General features: G+C 41.8%; 2 protein-coding genes and 2 non-coding genes across 5 annotated transcripts in view; 3 read left to right on the top strand and 1 right to left on the bottom strand.

Annotated features, from left to right (window-relative positions):
- Positions 1 to 5,012: 5,012 nt before the first annotated feature.
- cln8 (CLN8 transmembrane ER and ERGIC protein) lies at positions 5,013 to 9,688 on the top strand. Its single transcript, XM_030045031.1, has 3 exons — positions 5,013 to 5,098; positions 5,511 to 6,160; positions 6,972 to 9,688. Exons 2-3 carry the CDS (start codon positions 5,618 to 5,620, stop codon positions 7,296 to 7,298), a joined length of 870 nt encoding a protein of 289 aa, XP_029900891.1. The 5' UTR covers positions 5,013 to 5,098; positions 5,511 to 5,617; the 3' UTR covers positions 7,299 to 9,688.
- A 1,199-nt stretch (positions 9,689 to 10,887) lies between these two features.
- Positions 10,888 to 26,643, top strand: part of arhgef10 (Rho guanine nucleotide exchange factor (GEF) 10) — a 55,337-nt gene continuing 39,581 nt past the window's right edge. For both annotated transcript variants that reach the window (XM_030081814.1, XM_030081813.1), the window contains exons 1-4: positions 10,888 to 11,043; positions 18,974 to 19,083; positions 23,502 to 23,894; positions 25,937 to 26,281. In XM_030081814.1, the coding sequence (XP_029937674.1) occupies positions 19,047 to 19,083; positions 23,502 to 23,894; positions 25,937 to 26,281 (775 nt within the window). In that variant the 5' untranslated portion in view covers positions 10,888 to 11,043; positions 18,974 to 19,046. The remainder of the gene's footprint in view (positions 11,044 to 18,973; positions 19,084 to 23,501; positions 23,895 to 25,936; positions 26,282 to 26,643) is intronic.
- trnai-aau (transfer RNA isoleucine (anticodon AAU)) lies at positions 19,296 to 19,369 on the top strand. Its single transcript has one exon. It is a non-coding gene; the product is annotated as a tRNA-Ile (tRNA).
- On the bottom strand, positions 21,811 to 21,883 carry trnaf-gaa (transfer RNA phenylalanine (anticodon GAA)). Its single transcript has one exon. It is a non-coding gene; the product is annotated as a tRNA-Phe (tRNA).

Here is a 26,643-nt window from a genome sequence, read left to right as displayed (position 1 = left end):
TTATTGAAACAAGATAGCCAATGCAATGGTTATTTTCTCATATTAAGATTAAATATCAGTGTGTGAAAGGCATCTTGTTGGCAAAAATAAATGCACTGTGTTCATTGCGATGCAAGGAAGACATAAAAGGGAGTTTGAATCACTTAACTGATTCAATTCATATGCTGTATATTCTCTGTTTTGTATTAACTGTAGTCACCAAAGCATGGCATTTAATCAATTACATACTCAGTTACATTTGTCTCTATAACTTTAGTCTATTTTAGCTTTGTAAACACACAATACAGTTTCAGTTAGTTACCTTTCTATGTAAAGCTTCATTGTTGTTTTTTCCATAATGTCCATGTGGATGCGATCACATGACCAAAACAAATGAATAAACATACCTTTGTGTGTTTTACATTTATAACAAAGGTCTGAGCTGTTGGGGAACATTTTCTGGAGGCAAAAAGGTGTAAAAAAAGGTCAAAAAAGTAAAAATTTGGTTCATGTATAGAAATTGAAGTACAGTTTTGAAAGATCCCATTACAAATCTGCAGGACTAAATCTTACCTCCAGATCACGCTCCCACAATGGCTTCAAGGAATTATAAGCTGATGAATCAGAATATAGTAGTAGAACATAAATCTCTGAGATCATACCTTTAGGGGATTTGGCCGAGACCATAATATTTTCCAGTTCTGACAGCTTCAGACGAATCCCTTTTTTTCTTTATAGAGATCCCTCATTCTAGAAAATGAGGGATTTGGAGAAATTTAAAAAAAAAATCTTTATGGTGAATATTAAAATCAGCCCTAATTTGCTCAAAAGAGTCTGACGCCAACAGGCCCACAAAATGTGACAGGCCCTTGGAAGTCCACTCAAACAGATCAATACTCCCAATCTGTGCTGGCAGGTCGGGGTTCAAAGCCAAGGGAGGCTGAACAGACAGAGTCCCTATTAGGCATCCCTGAAATAAAGTTTGACTCAAGCTTTCTTGGAGAAAGTTAGGGATTTATTTGTAGGCTGTAGTGGAGCAAATCTTATGCAACTGTCTTGTTTCAGGTCATGTGACCACCACCCCCCGCGCTAGTGTACTAGTTTAAAAGAACTAAGACCTCAGGGTGCCTGGGATGGGTGGGGAGGTCAAAAGATGGATGGGAGGGAAATTTATAATCTAGATCATAGGAGGTTTAAATAGAGCATGTAAAATGATTTGGTATTGATTTTGATTGGATTTCTTTTTTTAAAGTTTGGCTTAGTCATAACACACTAATGTGCTTATCTTGGCCTCTGGGTACACTTTTTTTTTTGTTATTCATGTAATTTATTGTGACACTTTATTCCATCTCTTTGTGTGTATATAAATGTGTGCACATTTATAATGCATAAGTGATTACCTTAAAGAATAGATGTAGTTGTGTTATGCAATGGCAACATTATATTTCAGTTAGTTGATTGTTATGTAACGTCTCCTCCATAATGAAAGCAAATTGAAAAAACAGCAAAGTAGATTGTAGTTAACCAAGGCGTGAGTCAGGTTCTTGGTATCATTAAAGTATTTTAATGAACACTTGATTACAACTTGAACAGGTGATCAAACTCACTTTCTCAGCTGTTCACATTATGAACCCATAGGAAAATGCAGAACAGTAAAAAGGTCCACTTGCAGTTCTGTTGTTGTATTAAAACAACCAAAATGCTATAATAATCATATCTGTCCAGCCAGTCTACAGTCCAGCTGCAGCCACAGCTCTGTCCTGGTTAATTTTAGTCCTGCACTTTGCAAAGGCTTTCTCTTCTGGTCAGTAGGACTGCAGTGCATTCCTGGCATCCAGTGAAGCTTGGGCAGCACCTCAGCTGTAAGGACATTAACACAACAAAGATACAAAGATGACTTTTTTTTTTTTCAAGCTGATCAAAGAGATCAAACTCTGGACTGCGCCATCCTCTGAAGTCCTTTGTGACTCCACATATCAGTATTCATTTAACAGTGGTGTTTTCTCACAGCAAAGAAAACACTACCACTGCCAGAGAGAAATTAAAAGAAACACCAAAATACTCTCTAAAACTGGAAATATGTAAGCCAAACATTTTAGCAGTTCTGATAATACCATGGCAAGATTTAACATTAACTGGAAGGACAAATTGGACCAGCACAACAACAGATGCTCTGTCGGATAAAACCAGAAATATTGCCAAAAGTACCACAGCTGCATAGAATTAAGGAGGAAACACTTTGAATAAAGTGGAAATTCACCCTGACAACCTTTAAACTACATTGGACTTAAAAACTGTGGATACACATTAGCGGTCCTGTTTCCACTTTTCTGACCCATTTTTAATCTCTAACTTGTCACCGAATGCCACCGTGAACAAAAGGTGTTCAAATTCACCTTTTGTTTTATAATTCATATCACAGTGATTATTCTCCTTTTACCTATTGAGAATGTTTACACCACTGCACACAGCAGTTCAGACACATTATAGCAACCGGCATAATTTTGCCAACCAGCCAGCAGAAATGTGCAGAAATTCCTCTTCAAATAGAGAAAAAAGCATTAAATATTCAACCCCTAGGGCAATACTTTGTAGAAGCACCTTTGGAGGCAATTACAGCTTTGAATTTTTGAGGACTGTATCGGCTTGGCACATCTGGATATGGGGAATTTTCCCACATTCGAACTTGCACATTTGCTCCCGTTCAATCAAGTTGGAGGGGAGCATTTCTTAACAGTTATCTTTAATTCATTCCATTGACTTTTAACAGGAATAAAGTCTGAGTGAGGCTTTGAAAGTCCTTCCAGCAAGATCTGGGTTTCTTCCCTGACCCAGGTCCAGCTCCGGGAAGAGTTTTTTCCATTTTCTAATGATGGAGCCCGCTGTGCTCTTGTGAATTCTTTCATTATCTTCCCCTCCTCACAGTTCTGTCTCAGTTTCTCGACCTTGACGGGAGAGGATCTGCTCTGACATTCACTGTGATCTGTGTGACCTCTTGGACTTGAACTTTGCTTTAAATTATGTCCAATCAACTGAACTCGCCACAGATGGACTCCCGTTAAATTATCAAGTCAACATGCAAAAGAATCTGGATGCATGCCTGCAAGTCAGTTGAGGATGTGAATACAATATTGAATCAACCCAACCTCAAAACAAAAATGCAAGATAAAAAAGCTATGTTTTAAAACAATTAAAATTTATTTGAACAGTGAAATGAGTGTAAGTGCAAGAGTGTGTAAATTACAAATATGTGCTACAGATTTAAGGAAATTGCATAAAATTGAAAAGATACAGGCCTGAATAATCTTTAAATTAAATATATGACCTGTAAAGTAAGAGATAAAATACAGAAAATGTACAGAAAATCTCACTAATAAAAATTAGTAATAATCCATGGACGCACATCTGTCAAGCCGTGCCTTCATTTTTTGAGGTTGGTTGAGGTTGGGGTTAGGATTGGGTTATGGTTAGGATTAGCCAATCAGAGGCAGGGTAAGGGTGGTTGTTACTGCAGCAAGGGGCATTTAGTCTCTCCCACAAACAGCATAGCAGTTCTGCACTATTAATTTCCAAGGTAATCACTGAAAATGATTGGAACTCTACCAGACCTCATGTGCTTATACCAGTCCACATTTTCAGAGCAACGTCTCCCCCTGCTGGACAAGGAGGGAAGCTCAGGTGATGCACCATTTAGTCCCTCCATTTTTCATTGCCACGGGATGTATGACTTAAATATTTGAGGAGATATTGCAAGGGCGGTCTGAATTATTATTGTTGTTGTTATAGAAGATGAAGCTGCTGGCTGGCTACCTTGAATATGATTCAAATGTGTGCTGGTCACAAATGCATCACCACTCCACGTGGACCTTAAACTTGATCCAATGGGACGTTGATCCTACATGAACAAACACTGACTCATGACTCTGACTTGCCAGGATTATGCAACCCTCTCATCTGTGCATAATGAGCACAACTTTTTTTTTTTTTTTAAAGGACAGTATTATCATATAGTAAAGGTGATTTTATAGGCCTACATGATTTTAAAAGCACATCACATCAGTCATACTTTCTCATGTGTCTGCTGTTAGTCAAGTGCATCATAGCAACCCCTCTTGCCTCATGCTTTCACTGTCAAAGAGATGTCACCCAGCAACCTTGATCTCTCTCTCTCTCAAATTCAAATTCAAGGGGTTTTATTGGCATGACAAATAGCCATTTGTATTGCCATTGCAGACATCACATATAGGACCAAAAATCAGTACATTCATATGCACAATCACAGCATATACAACAAACTAATGATTACAGGGTATGGATAAACATTCATATTCATTGGCATATACAAGAAATCTGTACATACCTATACAGAATCTAGCATCACATCACATACAAGGATACAAGGAAGTTTATTGGTCATTATACAACAGGCTGTATAATGTAATGTATACAACCTGTAATAATTAAAGTGTGGTTCCCTCTTGACTGATTAATTGATTGTATAAAAATTAAAATTATTAAACATGGAGGAGTGCAGATGGTGCATTTAGTAGTCTCACAGCCTGAGGGGAGAAGCTGCTCTGTAGTCTGGTGGTAAGGCAGCGGATACTTCTGTATCTTTTGCCTGACGGCAGCAGGGTGAACAGGCTGTGGCTGGGGTGGGTGCTGTCTTTTAGTATCCTTTTGGCTCTGCGCAGGCACCTCACCTCCCCGAGATTAAAAAAAAAAAAAAAAAAAAAAAAAATGATTACAATGTGACAGTGTCAGATGGTGAGATCACTGTTTGCTGAGCAAAGATCAAAGAAAAAAAAAAAAAGATTTAAATAGGACACTAAATTAATGTCTTCTGGTTGCAGAGCTCAAACACAAACAACCAAGTCCGGCCACATGCAAAATGTGACCAATCACGTAAAAGCGCCAGCGCGTATCGAGCGAGTGTCGACCAATAGGATGCGAGTTTTCCAGAAGTAGGCGTGACTTCCTGTTTCCAGGTCACGTGACCAAATTGAAGTCTCATGATATGAAATTTGCAGTCGAGTTGAGCTGCGCTGGGACACAGTGTACAGAGCACGGTGCTCATTAAACTGAGATGGAGTCGTGTTTAACGCGGACATAGTTTGTGGTAAGTCTTAACTAGCGTTACATGTTTATGAGAGGACGGTACTTTGCATTTTGTTTGCTTAAGCCACTCCTTTTTCGTCGACGTAGTTGTTGTTTTGACGTGCTCGTTTTACTACAACCGAGTTGGCGTCGCAGCTGTAACTGCTGGGCTAACATGTTCAAGCACTGCTGTTAAATAAACTACAGTTAATGACAAAACGTTGATTTTCTTCGTGTCTGGACTCTAGGAAACGTCACTTCTCCTTTCTCTTATCTGCTTAGCTAAACAATTCGAGCAGGCCAACTTATCACTTTAGCCAAACAAGGATAAGCTCTGCAGTTTGATTATAGTGAGAGTGACATGTCTAATGTTGTGTTGTGTGTGTTGGATGATGTCCTATGCTGATGTCTTTGTGCTGTCACACTTCTTGTAGGTGGATCATTCATCATGCACGCATCCAGCATTGCTCTCAGTCACACATTTTGCTGAGAGACACCCTCCACCCTCAGCTCCAGTGTCCCCCCTCCTCCACCTAACATCATGGACACTGATTACCTGCCCAAAGACGGCCTCGCCCAACCCGGCATCGACTACTTCTCCTGGGGCCCTCGCTTCCAGTTGATCGGCCTGGGTTTTGCCTTCTACACTGCCGTTTTCCTCCTGTCTCACCTGCTGTCCATAGCCCTGTCGCAGACCTACCGCTCCCTGCTAGCCAAGGAGAAGGTCTTCTGGAACCTGGCAGCCACCCGGGCCGTCTTTGGCATTCAGAGCACTGTAGCTGGCCTCCGGGCTCTGACTGAGGACTCGGCACTGGCCAGAGACAGGGTGAGGGGCCAGGAGGACTGGTCGTGGTTCAACATCCTCACAGCCACGGGCTTCTTTGTGTTTGAGAATGTCGCCCTCCACGCCTCCAGTGCGGTGTTTCGGTCCTTCGACCTGCCCCTGGCCACGCACCACTTCTTCGCCCTGTCGGGGTTCGCGGGGGCCGTGGTGTGGGACTCCCAGGGCCACTACCTGCCGATGATCACGCTCCTGCTGGAGATGAGCACGCCGTTCACCTGTGTGTCCTGGATGTTACTGAAGGTAGGAACTCCTGTACTGGCCTTGTCTCTGCTGAGTGAAACCATCAGTGTGATGCTACCAGAGGCTCTGTGAGGTTTCATTTCTTCTTCTGTGTGAACCGACTTAATGGTCTGTTGCAGCTTGTGTATGTCAACTGACAGATTTAGCTGGATATTCTTAGAAAAAGGAAGTTCTTGGAAAACATAGAGCCAAAGCTTTCTCTGTTCCTACAGCCTCATTTTACACAGAGAGATGTCAGCCACACAAAATGATGCTATGCTGTAGTCATAAACAGTTCCACAAAGGGCTGGATGATGTGGACAAAATATTACGATGTATAGATAGAAATATAATTTTTTTTTGGCATTTCCGCTTTATTTGAACGTGACTGTAGAAATAGATAGGAGGGGGCAAAAAAAAGGGCCCGGGCCGGATTTAACCCCAGGCCGTTGTGGTGTGTAAAGATGTTTACATGTGAGATTTTTGATACACAGTCATTAGTAATGTAGCTATGATGACTGAACAGGCAGACAGAACAGCTGGAACAGTCTAACAAGTTGAGAAATTTGCATCTGTTTACTCGTATGCAGCTTTTAAAACCAGGAAAAGCCATACCTCTATAACACTTAATATTTAAAGACCTGGACAGTGTCAAGTCTCATATCATGATATCAGTGTGATACTGATATATCCTCCAGCCCCATTTTCATGCTACAACAAGAACCACTGAAGATTTAATTCACTCATGGTTTAACAAATCCTGTTCACCAAGCAATTCCTGTCCTGATCTTTACCATCATTGCCTCTCTTGTGTCTCTCCGTCCCCTGACAGGCTGGCTGGGCCCGCAGCTTGTTTTGGAGAGCTAACCAGTGGATCATGATCCACATGTTTCACTGTCGCATGGTGCTCACCTACTACATGTGGTGGGTGTGCTGGAGCCACTGGGGAGAGATCTGCACCCACGTGGCCCTGCCCCAGCGCGTGCTCTTCTTCACCGGCCTCACCCTCCTCACCGTTCTCATCAACCCCATCTGGACGCACAAGAAGACCATGCAGCTCCTCAACCCCGTGGACTGGAACTTTGGCAACAAGCCCGCACCCCAAAACGGCGTCGCAGCGAACACGTCTGAGGCTTCTGTCAAACCCCATGCCAGCTGAAGTGCCCTGAGAAAGTCTGGTTGTTGCAGGTCACATGTTTACTGAATCTTTTTTACTGAATGTGTGAGGTGATTTGAGAGTGGCGAAAGAGACTTGGGTATTTTTAAGCCTTATCTTATCAGATTTTAGGCTGTACTGTGTTTTTTTGTTTTTATTGTGTTATAGCATTAGAATAGAAAGGCCCTTGTGTTAAGACTAGATTTTGCTTCTTTTAAAAAACAAAAAAAGATAGAAAAAAGTGTCCTAATTTGTCATTGATGGCAATAGGTCTTTAAGTCACTATGTAGTTACTGTGTAGTAATGATGCTGTCGTCTTCCATGAGGCTTTATTATCAGGCTATTTTGGCTCTATTGTGTTGTTTATCCAGAGGGAAGGCTATTAATTTAGCTTGCAGATGGCTTTTACCAGGGAGATGTGATTGTGTGAAGCAGTGGAATGAGGCGTTGGCTAGTTTGAAGTGCCTCCAGGACACATTGCTTCGAAATATGCACAAATAAGCATGCTTGGTCATTTGTTCACAATAGGCAGAGCACACAAAACAGCAGTTCTTGTAAGAGCCCTTCTGAAAAACCAACTTGCAAGACAAGTTAAGAACTCATAGTCCTCAGACTTGGAGTCTTAAATTGCATCAAAAGCAATTTATTTAAATGGATTAACAGAATTACACACCTTGTCTGGCTCAGAGAGGAGTGTGCAGGTTTTAGTGTGCTGCTGGCTCGCTGTGCTCTGTCGCTTTTATAGTGAAGTTGAGTGTGTCTTTTTGGTGAAACAACCCTAGTAACGTAGTGTGTGTATGAGAATACAACATGAGGGAGTTGGAAGAGGCCATGCTCTGTCTCATCTGTCTCAAGTCATGAAAGGACCTTTGGAGTACAGTAGCATCAAGAATGTAGCCCTTTTTCAACATGGGTCCATTGATCCTTTCATAACAGGCATACCTCTTTAAGTGCTGATGAGGCAGGACATGAAAATGGTTAAATCTGAAGACCAAGGCTCAGTTGGGTTATCAATGGAGCCACTCAGCAGTAAGTGGACAATTAGATCAGTCTGTTAGTGGGTCACGATGGTGGTTGGCTGTATGCATTTTTAGGCTGTGAATTCTGTTTTAGCAGAAAATGAAGACTGTTATCATAATTTATTTTTTTTTTTTAAATCAACAAATAGTATTACATCAGACAAACTGGGGCTAATCTGATCACCTACGTCGAAGAAACTTTTCAGTTGGTCTGCTTCGTAATTGATTTGCTGTCCCAAATCAAAGAGTAACGTGGAGGCTAAATTGAAACAATGTGACACAAAATAATCAAGCAAACTAATGATGAGGATGATCGCTGTTATTATTGCTACTAATACTTTGGTATTATGAGTCAATGATAATAATGAAAAAGTCACAACACTGACAAAAAATAACTGGTCGGTAAGTAATTCTAAAAAAAATTTGGTTTGTGTTTTTTCAACTTTTGCCTCATCAAAATTCAAGTTGCGTGTTTTACATGTTTCATACAGTACAATGGTCTCATTGTATAGGAGATGTTGGCCTTGTGGGTGGGCTTTGTCCATTGTAATAAGTTTGTCACAGAGTATTTTTGTTTGGTTGAATGGACAATTTGTGGTAGTAGTCTCCGTTAGCTAAACTGTGTGAGGGTTGGGATGTTGGAAATGTTTGACGTGGATTTATAATGTTTTGATATGATGTGTATGCGACATTTGGACCCTTTTCTGACACACTCTTGTATATCCAGATCATGACTGTAATGATTCAGCCGTTAACTTTCACATGATTTTGCAGAATTATGACATTACAAATATGTGTGGGCTTTGCCAGCATTATAAGCACATAGCTAATTTCAGTTGATTGCTTTAGATTTGTTTTGTTTTTTTTTTTAAGTTCTTTTTCAAGTTGCTGCATTTCTACCATCAGTATTAACAGGTCAATTCTTCATCTAGTGGATATCATGCTGCATCTTACAGTTAATAATCACACTGGAAAAAATGTTTTTAAGCAGTTTGGATTTATTTAAATTTACAGATTGAAAGATGCAGGTGTATGTCGGTGAACACATGCACCGTGTCCTTGCAATTTCAGAGTACCAGGTATGGAGTTGAAGGGATTGTGGCATTGCTATGGATTCTCCCTGAATTGACCAGATCTGTTCTGCATGTAATGATCACACTATAACTGTTTTGCTTAAGTTATACTCAGATGAAATGTAATAATATTTAAATGCGGAACACTTGACTCATGGTGTCAGTTTAGAAATAACATCAAGGCATGTGGTTTCCCTGTACTGTATGATCCCCATCATATACCAGAAGATGTCATCTCTGTGTTGGGAAATGTATTCATTTGAGTTAAGTTTGATACAATAAAATTTGTGTCTCCACATCAGTTTGTCTCATCTGCCATCTGATTTGTGCAGTAAATCATCTGCCCTCTGGGTGGCAGGATTGGATTAATTTCCCTTTAAACATGTTTGACTGGGTTGAACTTGGCAAGAAGAGTAACTTTTTAATTTCAGTACCTGAACTTAGACAGTAAAGTCTCTTGCACACCTGAGGAAGAAACAGGTATTTGAAACATAGAAAGCATTATCTGCACACCGTCCTCATTTGCTCAGCATTTATTGTAAATGCAACATTTTGGTCGAGGACCTTCATCAGGCAATGAATACATAATGTGCATATGTAGATAAATAAATATCTATCTATCTATCTATCTATCTATACACACACTCAATATATATAACACCTCACTTGAGCATTATTGAGTGAGTGTGTGTGTGTGTGTAGGAATGTTCTTGTGTATGTGGGTCTACAAATAGCTATTAGAGACTACTATTAGCTTTACAGTGTTGTATGGGCCACAGTGATGCTGAGGCTCATATACAGACTGTTTACAGATTTCTGCAAGATTAAGTTTCGACTTTGAGGACAAATGTCTTGCAAATGTCAATGAAACTGAACAATTTCACCTCAAAAAATTGACATGAAGAGACAGGGGGGCAGATTACTCACTGTAATGTTGGTTAATGAGATAAGACATTTCTGGGACGTTAGTAATTGCATTTCAGTCTCAAATTCTACATTTAAGTACATTTGAGAACTTTTGTGATGAATTGCCGATTCGGATGGAGATTGAGGGTCGTAAAACCAGTTACAGTTTTTGCCTAATTTTGATTTAATATTTCATCTTAGTTTCAGTCACTCACTTTTCCAGTTTAATGATGACAGTAAAAGTATTGGAAAAACCGTGATTTCAGTTTCCACTTTTGAGTGTCTTAATGCTTCTGGGTGATATATAAGGAGACCGTAGCTTGTGAAGAACCACATTTTTCAAATAACTTGCAAGACGGCTGCTGAGGTGAAAGCTTCCGTACCTTCCCAACATCACCGGACAGCTGTTTCCAAAAAGCCACCTCACAAGTCACGTGGACAGATAGGAACGCAAGTCGCTGATCCCACAGGAGAAGACGTTGGGAATGAGATTGACGGTCTGCACAGCCAATCAGAGGAGCCCCAGCCGAATCTCGACCAATGAGCTGCTAGAAGGAGGTGAGGGCTCTTTCATGGATGGAGTCAGCTTGCACCGAAGGGAGTCGAGTTGGAAGAGGGACAGTGGGAGAAAAGTGGATGTGTTTTGATGAAGTTAAAGTTGTGTTCACGCCGGACATGTATTAGTTTGACAATTGCACGGCGAAACTACGAAAACTTACGGAATTTCATCTGAGCAGGAGTCTTAAAATGGTGAGTTGAGAACATTTTTTATTATTTTCTGACAAAGTTTAAATGTTCCAAACTTTGTGACTGGCGCTAAGTGCGAGTTCAGGTGAGTCGCAATCATGTGATAAAGTCGTTAAATCAAGTTTTCCTCGCCTTGTCTGAAGAGGTTAATTGTTTTGTGGCCGTTATGGCTAAAACGTGGCGCCTTATCTTTGCCAAACTGCCAGCACTGTCAAGTCTGAGCACTCTCAGTAAAACAACAAAACGACGTTGTTTTCCTCCTTATTTTAAGTTAATGACCGTGTCCTAACCGTGAAAGTGCCGTCTAACTTTAATTTACTCCTCTCAAGCATCCCTCTCATTTCTGTTAAAACCACACCACCACGTCACTAACATGATTTTCCAGGCTTTCACCCTGTCAAGTAATGTTAGGCTAAGCCACTGACAGTCCTTTAGATGGATGGGCTCATATTCAACATACAATTGCAGGTGTCCAGTAATATTTTTCATTCAGGACAACAATGAAATGTTTGTCAAGTTCACAACTCCATTGATTAAATTAAAGTAGAAGTGTTAGAATTCATCTGGACTGTTGCACTCCTCTGAACCCCTTTGATAAGTGAGGAGGTGTTCCTGATTTGAACACCCTCCCCATCTATAAACTCATGTATGGCATGCCTCAGTGAAGACACAGCCCAGCTCCAGTCAACTGGAACATTAGCGTAACACTCTATCAGCAAGTGAAAGCCTAATTTAATAAAATTGTTTCCTTAAGTTGTTAGGGCTGCCTTGTAGCGCTGTCAATCCAAGAAGCTCTTTACAGGAATCTATTCCTTGGAGCTAGTCTGCCAAAAAAGATGGTTTAGATACAGAGAGCTCTTTGATCTTCTCCTGTATTGTCTGGCGCCATGCATGTCCAGTTCACTTGGCATCACTGCAGGGCTGAGCTTGAAGACTGTGACTGGGACACATACAAACACACAGAGTCTCTATTGGTAATTTGTTTAGCAAATAGCTAGGGTGGCCTGCGGGTGAGCACAAATGCACAAGTCCTCCACCCACTTTAATAACACCTAGAAAAGGCTTGGAGGGAAGCACAGATCCCATTTCCCCTGTTCAGATTCACTGCAGTTACCCTTGGTGAGCGCCTAGGTGAGTCGTGTAGACACACGCTCCGTTATGTGTGACACTTCCTCCTGATCAAACCACAGCTGCCTTAACTGTTTGAAGTTCTCAAATACCACTGGGACAAACTGCTGACAACAATGGAGCTGCAACCTGTGGTTTAGCAGCCAGTGTTTTGAGGAAAGGTGTTGGCAGAATGATGGCAATCAGTCACCAGTGTCTGTCATCTAGATGCTTTGGGTGACACCATGTTAGCATCATGTCATCAGCGTTGTAATATCCAAATTGCAACATCCTCTCCAATTTTTATATTGTTATGTACTGTGAACAGTGATGCAGCCAAATGGGAGATGCCAGGAGTTAATAATTGCTTAAGCGAGTGTGACAAGGCTGTTACTCTGTTTTGCCAATAGTGGCTCAGGCACATGCCTTCTACACTATGTGACAGACTAGATTTTGGGGCCAGAGTACACAGCAGTGCAGCAGAAGAGCATACCGTTCATTTTTAGAGGAAATATGCGATCATGGCCTCACTGTCCACCCACCATCCCCACAAGGATCCACTGAGATGAAGCACGGATTAGCAACATAGCTAAACAACAGCTGGGAAAGAAACAGCTTTGCCTCTCTGCAGGTGGATGTGTGAAATTGTTCACATGTCACACACTTGTTTGGTAGCTGGGAACATGTGTCAGATAAATTCTGAGTGTTGAGAGCTATTCTATTCAGAGCAAATCACGGGTTTTCCCCTCAGTGTTGTTCCTAGTTTGTTGGATGAACAATTTATAGGCATTGCCCTCTATAGTTAGGTGATAACTGCCTTCATTTATAATGCCCGTATAGCATTGTTTACACATTTTGTGTGGCTCCAGTGGGGATGAAACCCCTAACTTCCACACACTTTAGAGCTACACACAGTGACAACAAGATGGCACAGGGCTCATTTAGCCTTGGGAGTATGAAATAGTCGGGTCACTGGGAATCTTGGCATCAAAACCTGAATCTGCCCTCTGAAGTCAATGCAATGTCTATTATCCTGACAATCAAGCGCATTGAATTGGCTTGTGGTCATTTATTGTAATCTGATGTTGGGGGGAGGCAGTCATGACAGGGTTGTTCTATTGATATTGAAATGCCTCCAGAGCAAAAATCCGGACAGCCAACAAAAGAGCTCTTTTGGGCAGTCACTCTTTTCCACTACCCGCTACACTCTAAATAGTGTTCTTCTTACGACATATTGGGCTCTCAAAGCTTTGGTCTGTAGCTTACTGGGTGGGTGGGGACCCACTTTAGGAGTGACAGCCTTACTGTGGCTGCCTCTGTTTTTAATTGGATTCTAGCTTTGAGAGATTGCAGCTCCCAGTCTCTCATTTTGTCCAGTGACTTCCAAGCTGGGAGGGCCTTGTCAGTGTTTTGTCTCTTTTTGTCTGAGGAATGAGTCTGGCATTCACTTTGAGGACAGTGCGACAGATGAACACTGCATCTGTAAGATGGAGAAACAGTCTGCTTTGACAGAACTTGACTGGGATAAAACGCTTACTATCCCCGTTAGGTAAAACTTATTTAAGGTCCTGGACTGCTGTCCTTTTACTGATATGGTGTGATGCAATTATTCATTTAGCAGTGATGCAGAGAAAATGTGAAATAAATGAAATATGAAATAAAAAAAAATTATAACTTTGTCTTACTGTTACCTATAACTAAAATGTATTATCTATAACCAAATGTGTTGTGAAGTAGGGCAGAACAATTAATCGAAATATTATGGAAATCGCAATATGGCGTGGGAGTCGCAAGTGCAATATCCAAATTGCAGGAGCTATTTCAAAAGGTAAAATGGTTTCTCCACGTCATTGTAAGGTAAACAATTGGTAAAGGTAAAATGTGTAACTAAACATTGTTGTAAAAAGTAAAAAAAAAAAATTGATGCAGGCTAGTGATTCTCAACAAATAAATTATGCATTGTATATTTATTTTACAGATGTAAAAGAATATGTGTGGTACAGACCCCAACAAAAACCTTCACACCATTATCATTTTAATAAGTTTTTCAGTGAAAATGAAAATTACGATGCAAAAAATGATCAGTCCTAAAATCATTAATCTAATCGCAGTCCCATTATCTGTAAAATTAATCGCACTGTGATTTTTATTTTACCATATCATTCAGCAGTAGTTAGAAGTAATAATTATGCAATGATTAGAACCTAGACTAGCACTAGATCCGCATCTTGAAACTTACCCCCAAAGAGCAACAGGGACAAGAGTTAGACTATATTATTAGAATTATCACCAAAAACACCACAGCTGCATAAAGTTACCAATGAAACCGTGGTAATAACACACACAGAAATATGAGGCACAACACCATGGAGTAATGAGCCACTGAGGTTGTTGAGGGTTGACTGCAGTCACTGTAGAGACTTGTCTTCAGAGCTTGTAGCTGAGTGCAGACAAGCCAACCAGCTGGATCCCTTCACGTGTCCAATAGGGCACACATCAGACATTTAATAAATATACTGCAGCCCTGCGGGCATGACTATTGAAGTGTGTTCCCTACACCACACACATTATAATTACAACTTGTCGCTGATGTGGAATACCATACTCTTCTGGCTGTATTGATTCTTCAGTGTGTCTAAGCTTATGTTGAACTGATGCTGGACAGGGCTTAATTGCTGTCATGTATGAGACTTTTCTACTAATGGAACAAAAAGTAAAATCATGTTAATTATGGAGCTAATTGCTTGCTTAGCTTTCATCTATTGTAATTCTAATGATATACATTTTCTTTCTAGGAAAGATTATTTTGTCTTGATCTTCCTATGCAGTCTAGTTGGTAGTTACTGGCTGGAGCTGTTTTGTCCAGGTTAGGCAGGCAGGTTATTAATATCTGTCATTTCATGGCCGGTTACCACAGTTGGTTAGAGCGTGGTACGAACAACACAAGATTGCAGGTTCGATCCCCATACGGCCTTACCCTTTTTAAACAGTACAAAGAACAAAACATGTAAGTATCAGACAAGTTGAAGAATCCTTACAAGGGAATTGGAAGGGATATAGACGACACTGCAAAAAAAACCAACATCTGTTAGTGCAATAGTGTTATGGTTTTGAATTTTTTTTCTGCACGGATGAAACTTAAATTCAATTGTGTTGTTTAGATGTTTCTCATATTACCAACTTTTAAAAAACAACAGAACAAGCTGTATTTTAATGACTGTTTGCGTTCTGTCATTGTAATTCCAGCGCTAATTAAGCCACACCTTCACAATAATGGAAAGAATAGCTGTTTTTTTCATGTCTTAAATGTTGACTGTAGCGAGTAAGATCTAAGTTTGCTGTTTTAGTATGCTGCAGGGTTGTCTCCTGTCCTCTCCTGACCCTTCCAGAAGTACCGTACTCTGTCAAGCCTGTTTGTCTATTGTTTGTAGGCCTGTGAATCTGCTGCATTTGATGACTGTAATCCTGGCAGAGGGAGAAGATTGGGACATACTTTAGAGTACAACAACCAGCCAAAGCGCTTCAGAGTCATACACTCACAGCTTGGAAAAGTCTCTGTCCTCCCTCACTCCCTACTGCCATCGCTAGGCTTTTGTTTATGACTCTCGGCCCGAGTGTGGAATGCCACTTGTCATTAAGTGCGCTCCACAACGTTTGTGCCATTGTACAGCCTCAAAACCCCTCGCCGAGCTAGGGCTCTCATCACACAGGAGCTGTCAGAAACACACAAATGATTCGTCCTTTGTGACTGACCTGTGGTTGCCATAAGTGAGGAATCTGACACTTGACAGTGTCCTCCCATAGACGGCTACATTGGGATGACTAAGAAGATATAGCCTATGTAGGCGGCAATTTATTTTCCTCACCATGACATACATACCATACATATTGCCAACATGTTTTTTGTTGCTTATCAGCCATCTTGTGTTAACAAAGGTTGTTGTGAATACACAGATTGGCAAATGATCTTCATTATACCAGCAGGCCAGATGACTGCCTTCCTCGCCTGAGCAGCACAGCTTAGCCTTCCTGACATGTAATGACACGCTCAGCTTACTCTGTCATCAACAACGGGGGTGATTTTACCCCTCTAGTGTCTTCCGTTATGCCCTCAATCACTGTTCTCAGAACTGATTATGACACCATTTAACAGTGTCAGTGTCAAATACTGAGCGGATTTGGAAAGTGATTCTGAATTAATTATGGAAATGTCCTTATGTCCTTATGCCCTTATAAGGATTTATAGTTTGAATTGACTCAGCTGCCTTGTGTCTTTTTTCACAGTTCACAGGCCTCACTGTTGTGTTTACAAAGCTGCAGTTTAGAGAGTTTGCTGACAGACAGTCAGATGTTACAGCTGAGAAGAAGGCTCCTCTCTCTGAGGTGGGCCAGGTCCCAGATGAGTACACACCACATCTGAACACACATCATGCCACAGGCCATCCAGGATGTCATTTGGTGGAAGTTGCATTTAGTTTCCTGCGAGAAGCAAGTAAAAAGAGCTGTGAAACAGAGTAATTATAGGAGAGAGGTAATGAAGGAATGTGTTGAGAATGTGTCTCAACTAACAGATGCATTATCTGCAAAGCAATCTACCCTACATCAAGCTAACCTGTCTGAGAGACAGAATAAATTTCATTACCTTAGCTCAAATTAATGCACATATACAGATGGACGAGAATGTAAGACAAATGTTTTTGAGGAGTTTTGAATTTTGACCTATTTAACAAACTGGATTTCTCTTCTCTCATATTGCAGCAGAAGGCAGCATTAAGAGCACACCTGAACCTTTTACTTGTTTCCCCTCCCTGTCTCTTTCCCTTCCCTCTGCCGTAGAACTTCTACAATTCCCCTGGGGGGAAAGATGAGTCACTTGACCCTTCGAAGTGCCTGGCAGGGTTAGCTTGTTAGTTTTCAGTCCAACCCATGCTAGTAACTTCAAGCTGCTTTGTCACATTCAGACTTGTGTATTGGACAAGCACCTCTCACACACAGGTTCTATCAGACTGTAACTTTAAAGGTTTCATCATCGGTTGCATTGTATAGCAGTTGCTGTCTGTCTCTTTGCATTCCTCTCCATTATGCAGTTTTTTCCCCCAGGCTATGGATATTCTACCTGCCTCTGTTAGCTCTAGCATTGTCTGCCAGCCTTCCTGCATCCAGCAGACACTGCTCCTATGTGTTCATATCCACTGCTCTGGCCCCGTGCCCTGCAAACAGGGTGGAGGACAAAGAAGCAGAGGATTTCACATTATTTGTAGACAAAACAAGCTTTGAGACTCAGAATGGATTATCTTTTGACTCTTGTTTGCTGCACTGCTGTGGTGTTGGTTTGTCTTACTCATTGGTGGGCTAATGTGAACTTCTGTTGTGGTTTATATTGAGGAGATTGGTTGAGAAGAATATGGGGCATACATACTCCCCACAACAAGGGCTGCTTTATGCTACAGAATGATGTCATGGCTATGCCATCTTCTCTTGAGGAGACTGACAAGCAGAGGAAGTCTACTAAAGGCACAACGTAGACATTTTTTTCTAAAGTAGATTTTTGACAGAAGCTGTCACCTCTGGATATGAATTATACATCAGCAAACAGAATCTGTAATGGTGAGGAATGCAATGTCTCTCATGCCTGTGCAGGTCCAAAGGTCTTTCTTGTCTTAGCATGCCAGTGTCATTTGCCTGATGGAGAATGTAAGACTGCTGTTTGCTCAAACCATCACAATGACCTCTGTGCCCTATATGTCTCTTTTCTTGCTGCAAGGTTACCTTGTTTGTTTCAGCTGCTTAGGTCTATTAGTAGAATTTCACCACCTGAGAAGACTCAAAATGATCCCAGTTTTACATAAAAAATATGTGATCTGTAGGCTGTATTTTAATGTGACCTTTAACAAACAAGAATGAAAATTGAGTTTGTCGGGGCATGAACACGAGTTTCCTTAGGAGTAGGCTAGTTCGTTTTCTAATCTACATTTTACTTTATGTAGTCTCTTTGTAGAAAGTGTAAAACACTATGCAGTTCCACCTACTTAATGTGAAAGCAGTTAAACGTTCATGTGAGAAGACCCAAGCTTTGCATACACAATTAGAAAAGGTCACAGCTGAGTAAATTAGAGGAGGGGAGGATGTTGTTTACCATTGATTTACTTTGGGAATCATTAGTCAATCAATTAGTATCACACAGCAGTGAGCAAGATTTTTTACCTAAACACAAACCTGTTTTGACTGCTAAATTTACTAGAATTCAAGCTGCAGACCAGCTCTCTCGATTTTGCTGTCAGTAATGATTACTCGACAGAGTATGGTCTATGCATTTTAATGGGTGTCTTGTTTGCACTGACACAGTTGCAGTGTGCGCACACACACACACACACACACACACACACACACACACACACAAACACAATTACCATACAAGAAGGATCTGTTTGTTTACACTTGAGCACATGGGAGTGCAAACTGTCCTCTGGAGGCCTATAAGAGCTTCTTTTGTTTTCATTCAACTTTATAAGTGATTTTTTCCCCCCATTTTGTCAGAAATTGCTATTGTTTAGGTGCTTGATGTCACAAAAGTTACCACAGCCCAGACCGCAACACAGCCACACTCTCCTGCTGGCTGAGTGCTGCTGTGATTAAGTAACATGAAATAGCAGGCGTGCGGTTGGCTTCTTGGAGATAGATTTACCTACACCTAGCCGGGGATGCCTAAGTCATGAAGTATGGAAACATTCTTCAGTGCTAAACTAAGTTGAAGTGCGTGTGTTTGTCAGCTCACTCGTTCTGCCACCTCTTGACATTTTTTTCTTCCCCCCGTTGTGTCCTCCAGGGATTTATGTGGGCATAGCGGAGCCCCGACAAGCTGCGGAGTGAAGAGCTTGTGCAGCAGAAGAACACCCAGCATGGATGTGGAAGACTTCCCTCCCCCTCCGCCTGAAAGTAATGCCAAGAACCATCTCAATCTCACTTATCTTACACCCTTTGAGTTGCTCCTTGGGTCTCTTTCTCTGACACCCCTCCCATCCCCCAACACACCTCTCTACATTGCTCTGTTTCCCTCACACACAGAAACACCTTTTCCATGTATGTCCCATGTGTCAGCCCTCACTAGCAGCTGGAGAGAGGGGGGTGGCAGGGGCAAGGTTCATAGAGGCCGGTTAGCTCAGTTGGTTAGAGCGTGGTGCTAATAACGCCAAGGTCGCGGGTTCGATCCCCGTACGGGCCATGAGAGCTTTTGTGTTGAAGCTTGGTAAACCTGTTGTAATAAAGGCAACTAAAAGACAGTGATCAATTATGACAAGAATGTAGTGTACGTTTACAGTGACTTGTTTGCTTTGTGTCACGCTGTTGAAGTGTTGATCAGACTGTTGACTCAACTTGTCAAGTAACTTCTCTCTTCCAGTCAATACTGTTGGCCCAGCCACTTCATCTTTTTCTCTGTATCAGTAGGACTCTAACTTTTCCAAGACAACTTGTCTTTTCTCTTTCTTTTCATCATGGGTGGGTAACTCAGTTGGTTAGAGTGCAGTGCTGATACTTAGCCTTATGTACAAGTTTGTGTGGTTTTACAGATTCGAATAATAGGCAATATACAGTGACACAAGATTTCATTTTAAGAGCCAATCCGTGTCTGGAAAGTAACCATACTAAACATTTCCTTCAGACGTTTTACTCTAATTTCATTTGCCCAATTGATATGTCTCACACACTGCTCACATGCTCATCCCATGAAGACAAACAATACGAACAATTAAAGGGCGTAAATTATCCTTTTCTTCCAGTAAGAACATAATTTTACAGTAAAGTGTATTCTCTAACTCTAGCTGACAATGCCCTACATTTAACATAAACGCCTCTACACCTACCTCTCTTGGTTTTCTATATTCTTCCTCTTCTGCCTTGGTTACTCTTGTTGCTTTAAAGTACTGGGTAGTTGGTTTTTGAGAGGCATTGCTCATCATCAGATACTCCTGAACAGTTGACTGATTTCAGTCTTTAAATGCTGTTAGTTTGTTAGCTGTTAGTTTGAACAGTATAGTAAGACAACAGCAGCTCAACTCAGAGCAGTAAATAATACTAGTTGAGAAGTAGGCCTTCAAGATATTAATGGGGACACAATTTGTCTGCAAATTTTCTCTGTCAGCTGTTAAATACAATACAAAAATGAAATGCCAGCACTTAGGCCTGACTCTACCACCTGCTGCATATTTTTTGTGTAGGATAGGAAGACTCAAGGTAACTTGATGAGCGTTGTGATATAGACTGCAAGCAAGAACTGACAGTGATATCTATACCCCATATGCCTTTGGTTGTCTGTATAATTGATTGCCTACAGTGTTAGACCAATAGTAACACCTACAAGCCTCTGTAGGCCAACATTGTCATCTTGTTGTGGTCGGATCACTTCCTGGAAGGCCAATGAAGATAGACAGCATGTATAAACAACACATTCCTCTCCTCCACTGCTCTGGAGCATGTAGGCAGAGCAGCGAGGGAGTGAGGAGGAGAAAATGTGCTGCACTGCTGTGAATACTGGACAATGTGCCTCAGTAATAGGCTGAATGCTGCTGCAGCATCAAACACACACACATACACACACAGCCTCCGGGGATAGACACAGGCCAGAGAAATGCTTCGTCTCCAGCTGGCCAGCTACTTGTTATGTTGCCAGGGCGATGCTGGAGCAGATCGTAACCTGGTGACTCATTACATCTGAGCATTATGTGGCAGAGTGGAGACATGCCCACAGAACAGAATCCACATTGTGGTTATGAATTGACAATGGACACCTCAGCTAGGCCCTCTGTGTAAGTGTGTGGATGTACATGCCGGGCACTGTAAGTATCCAGTATAGACCGCAGAATTGAGCTACATGCATGAATACCCATACAGACAAGGTTCAGCGGTCTTCCACGCTCTGTGGCAGATGTAGTATTGAATGCCCAATTGAAATCCATCAGCCAGCCAGATTCTATCAGATCAAGTCCTGCTTTATTTTGGCAGTTATAGGGCTATAAATATTCATCCCACAGTCTTGGAGTACCACAGACTATTAGCCAGCAGGCTAGCTGTGCCTTATCTTTGTTTTTCACACCATTCATTATGGCCACAGATGGAAAAGGACAGATAGCATCTCTGTTTCCAGGTTTGCTCTCTGCTCCAGCTCCTTTGGTTATGGGTGCAGATGGACACAGGGTCACAAAGCTGACCTACAGCATTAGTCACAGACCATTCCCTCACAGCTTGACTATAGAGAACAGCAACCTGTCACAGCCTGAGGGGATTGTATTGATGATTTAGAGCCGTTCACATTGCTACCACAGACTTCAAAGTCACTGGGGCAGCTGAAGGGAGTTTACATGGAGATAAGATTTACTTGGTCACTTTTAGTGGGCTGTAGGCTAGAGGAGATAACAGCATGTTTTTAACAGTAACAGTGCTTCATGTGTGCAAATCAGCTTTATCAATTGCCAGAAGGTTATGTGAATGTTGGGGCACAGTTGACTGACTCAAGCAGGAAATACTTCAGGAAAGCAATCATAACTGATACGGATATGTGTGAAAAGGATATGGTGTAGCCTCAATCTACTGAGAAAGCTTTACGGAAGATTATCAAGAGTTTAATCTGCAACACATGGATTGACTCACAGATGGGGAGGGTCAAAATGCCGAAACCCGGGATCGAACCAGGGACCTTTAGATCTTCAGTCTAACGCTCTCCCAACTGAGCTATTTCGGCAGTGAGCTGTGGGGGGTCCTAGTTTTTCTTGTGTGATGATTCAGGAAATGAACTGCAGCAAACTTGGAATTTTCTATTCTCTTCAGGGGAAAAAGTCAGGATATGAGTTTGAAATTTTAGAGTATAAGTTAATACAATCTAGGTTTTATTACTGACACAGATGTGCTCGCATAAGGAATCCATGGAATGTGTAAGAGCATAGCAGTGCTAGACGAAAAGCTTAGCACAGAGATAGAGTGTCATTCATAGAAGTTGTGGGACCTCCTTGCTTCCGATGGGAGACTATTCTGTAGCCTGACTGTATACGATAAGAAATGTGGCAACACTTGAGAGAGGAGGAGGAGGAGGAGGGGTGAATGGTGGGAATTCCTTCCATTCAGGGAATTCAGTTTTGGCTGTGCTTAGCCTTCTGTGAACCCTGCTTGAATGATTACCTGATATTTTCCACAACAGTCAATTCAGATTGAAATATCTCAAGTTCTTCACTCGGCCCTCCTGTTGTGTTTCTCCCCCCTTTGTGCTTCATCCAAGCCTCTGAAGCTTTTAGTAATGCCATCAAGATTCTTTACACATTTCTAGTACTCACTCTGATTGCACTTGCATTTTAACACATTTGTCTCTTGCTCTTCATTAAGCCTCACTGTGCTAGGCCTAAAGTCTACTCATTTCAGAAATAATGGAGAATCTCAGGCTGTGCTGCTACTCAGTGGAGGGAGTCACAGCTCTGTTTCCTGCTGGCCTAATTGCAGTGGGGAAGCTGGAAATACATTTGTTGTTCCCTTCCTGTTTCCAAGTGAGCGCTCTGATCTGCATGTGATGTTTCTGATCAGTAACTATACCATGTAGCACTGCCCTATATTCCCACTGTAAAGTAGAGCAGCTGACTTTGTGTTTTGGTGAAGAGCCTTGATGTGAAAGTTGGATAGAAGACCCCACCCTTAATTATAAGTCTGCTTGTGGCTCAGTGTTATAGCTTGCTTTCCAGGGACTAGAACTACCACCCACAATGTGTCTGTAAATGGTGCTTGCAGAGAGCTGGGTATAAAATAAACTGGTTATCCAGAGCCTAAGATCTACCTCACTTTAGTCTGTGTTTTGGTACAGAAAGGGAAAGCCACAGCTTTGAAAACATACATGTGGTCTGCTGATACTGGCTGTCTTCTCCCAATCTTGTATTTTGTGCTCTTTTCTGTTTGTTTGTTTTTTTTTTGTTTTGTTTTTTGTTTTTGTTTTTTAATTGGTGATAACAAATTTTTTTACCAGCAAAAAATAATTACGTTTATTTTACTTTGAAGTACGTCATACTTCAGTTTTATTTTAAAAACGTACCAACTTATACAATGGATCAAGTTTGTAATTCATCATGACTCGCCAAATGAGCATAATGTGAACTTTCAATTAACATTGGGCCAGTCTATCGTCCAGCTAGTTTTCTGAGGTTAAGATGCTACCTCCTGGTGTAGAGCCGACATAACATACAGCTGACAGTTTGTTTGATTCATGCTACGTAGCATGTGGTGAAACTGCCGGTTCCATATGTTTGTCTGACCTCCTCTTGCCACTTGCCTACTTTTTTGTTTATGTCTCTCTCAACTCTCAACCCTCTTTCTGTTTCCAGTGTTGGTGGATGATGTCTCCTTTGCGGATGAAGATGAGGGAGAGGCCTTTGATTTTGACGACAGTGGTGACGACATCCCCGAGGCTGACCGCCCACCTCCTGCAGCTCCAGCTTCTTTAGCCCTCGACAGTGGGTCTCAGAGCCAGGTCAACATTGTGACCAGTAACCCTGAGGGTCAGCCCTCCAGCCTGGACCTCCCAGCACCTTCCCCCACAGCAGACACAGCCACATCATCAGCAGACACAGCAGTTGCCACAGCTGAATCCTCCATAGTGGGTGGAGCAACAGCAGAAGAACATGGGACACCTGCAGCCAAAGGGACAGACGACAAGGAGACACCTCTTCCACCCCCTCCTGTTGAAAATTACATGGAAACAGACACAGGAAAAACAGGTTTTGAATGAAAAAAGTGTTTACATTTAATTTCTGGCTCTAAGGGATAGATACAGTATTTACTTTTCACTCTTGCCTTTCTTTAGGGTGTGGGCTTCTCTACACTGCATTGTCATACATCAGGATCTCAAATAATGGCCAAAATTTGTATGTTATTGTGTGAGAATGGTAAAAATTATTGTGTTTCTCACGCAGTGTAGTCAAGCTAGCCTACTTTTGGTCTGGTTTGTGTTTTTGCTATACATTATCCAGGCATGTTTTGTGAAAATTGTTTGACTAATGCAGGCCCTTCAGTGGAGGATAAGGTGAAGCAGTGGTGTTGGGCAGTCTGTCTCTCTGTTGACACCTCGTATCTCTGGCTGCCTGGTGCTGGAGGGGCCTGGCCTTTATCACTCAATGTCTTGACAGCAGAGGGATGCTGTTCTTAGACACTCACTCTCCTCCCACTGTAGAAGAGGGATGTCCACCATACACTTATCACTAAGCTCTTATCCCCCCAAAGCATGCATAGATCAAGCAAACCTTTTAGTAATTTCTGTTGCATTCCTTTGCATGTAATGAAAGTTGGTTTGCAACACTTACTGGGAGAATTGCAATAGCAACTGTTCTTCACAGCTGGTTAAATGATTTGGTTAGAGCATGATGCTTATAACATTAAGTTTGTGCGGTCAGTCCCTGTATGGGCCACAGTGATTTTACTCCATTGTAGTATAATTGGGCAAGCCGTCACTTTGGATTGAGATCCTACATGTAAAAAAAGACATTACAATATAAACATGCATGTAGTTAGTCATATGGAGATATAGATGACAGTCAGCAAATGGGTTTGTCGTTGAATCTTACCAAAATATGATGCCATTCACTTAGACTAGTTTGACTAAAATAAGTCCCTTTTACTTGTGAGCTTCACTTAACAAATCATAAAATAGTCAGTTCATGTGGTCCTTCTCAGTTAGTTTCTCAGTCAAGTAAGAGAAAAAAAAATCACATGTAGGTGTTGGAGTAACATTTCCTTGTCTCTCACTATTTTCCTCTTTCTCTGCTCTCACATTAGTTTCTCTCTCTTCCTCTGACTCATTTTTCTCTTCCTCTCACTGTAACTTTGTGTCTGCATACCACAGTGCCCTCACCCCCTCCCTTCCCTGTCAGCTCTAATGTGGAGTGACGAGGGAGGATCTGTGTTTCACATAGGCTGGTTAGCTCAGTTGGTTAGAGGGTGGTGCTAATAATGCCAAGGTTGTGGGTTTGATCCCTTTATGGACCACAGGTTTTTAGCCCAGGCTTCAGTGGCTGTTGCTTGGGATTAGAAGACACTCCATGAACTAAGGAGTCATCTACCTGCCCTTACATACATACAAAAGCACAGTAGGGACACATCTACTCCACACAGATCCTAGTGTCTTTTATTTACAGCATTTAAGTTAACCCGCCTCTGCATATTTGTTAGATAAACATGCATGTGTGTGGTGATTTATGAGACAGGAGGGGTCAGGACAAGTAATGCCAACAAACTGGGATTGAAACTAGAGACAGTGAACCATTTTTACAACCTGCTATAAATCACACAGTCTGACTAACCACCAGCTATTGGTGGACACACAGTTATTATTGGTGGCATAAAGTAATAAGCTTCAAGAAGCCATTGTTTACTGTTCACTTGTTTAACAGCCATAAGCATAGGTAGGCATCATGTGAAGCTGAATATTTATTTGCCATGCCATTTTAGCAAGAAAATAATGCCAGGGTTAAAGAAACCTTATAGTTCTTGATCAGTAGTAGTTTGGTGTTATTTTCTAATTAGCAGTACAGCAGCTAAATAGTGCAGAGAGACACAAATATGTTTATGAGCAGCTATTTTTAGTTTGCATGTTATTATTAAAATTGTCCTGTGATCATAGGCTGATTTCAGAATTAAAGGTGACTCAGCCGATCCAAACTGAGGACCAGAACTGTCCAGTACACATCTTACACCTTATGGGTGCCATATCTCTTGATTTATCTAAGCATGCTGTCGCTGTATCTGTCTCTTTTTCTACCACCAGGAAGTGAAGGCCACGATGTCTGTGTTGATGACCCTCCCCCTCCGCAGGCCACCCCCAGGACCACATCCCAGGGCAAGGTCAACCCTTACTCTGTGATTGACATCACCCCCCTCCAACTGCAGCAACTTGAGCAGCAGCATGGGTCCTCCCCTTCTTCTTCCTCTCCATTGGAGCCCAGGGAACGAGAGGGAGAGGCCCAAGATATCCCCACCAGCCCCGCCGGCATCACCTCGGGCTACTCGGTCCCTGTGCCCTGCGGCTATGCCACTCCCTCCAGTGTACCCCTTATCACACCAGCTTACACCACGCCTGTCATCATACGACACCTCTCCGTGGACGAGGATGGTAAAGAAAGGAAATCCTGGAAATGCAGTGATTAGAGCAGCAGATTTGGCTTTAACTTTTATATTGAAGTTAAACATCAAACAAAACCATTCAGTAATATGTTGATCACTGGTTGATCAGAGGATTCTGCGGGTTTATGGCTCTACTCATTCTCCTCACTCTCCTCTCTCCCCCCACGCAAACCTAGAGTTGTCAGGCTTTGACACATGAATGCTCTCTCAGCTACTTTTCCCTCCTCTCCTTTCTTCTTTCTGCATTCCTTTTTTCCGAAAGTCTTGCCACAAGGAAGTGGAGACTAAATTTAGCCCTGCCCCAAACTCTGTGCTAGCTGTGAAGATTTTCCTGTTTTCCCTGGAATCTTA

The sequence above is a fragment of the Myripristis murdjan genome, chromosome 22 (genome assembly GCF_902150065.1).
Source record: "Myripristis murdjan chromosome 22, fMyrMur1.1, whole genome shotgun sequence".
In the NCBI taxonomy this organism is placed as follows: Eukaryota; Metazoa; Chordata; class Actinopteri; order Holocentriformes; family Holocentridae; genus Myripristis; species Myripristis murdjan.
The sequence above is the reverse complement of the archived record's forward strand: the minus strand, read 5'-3'. Positions and strand labels throughout refer to the sequence as shown.

What these genes read in the sequence shown, in the direction of transcription:
- cln8 (XM_030045031.1), top strand. Translation starts at nt 5,618, where the DNA reads ATGGACACTGATTACCTGCCCAAAGACGGCCTCGCCCAACCCGGCATC. An exon ending in TGTCCTGGATGTTACTGAAG is followed by an intron (nt 6,161 to 6,971) that starts GTAGGAACTCCT and finishes GTCCCCTGACAG; the next exon opens with GCTGGCTGGGCCCGCAGCTT.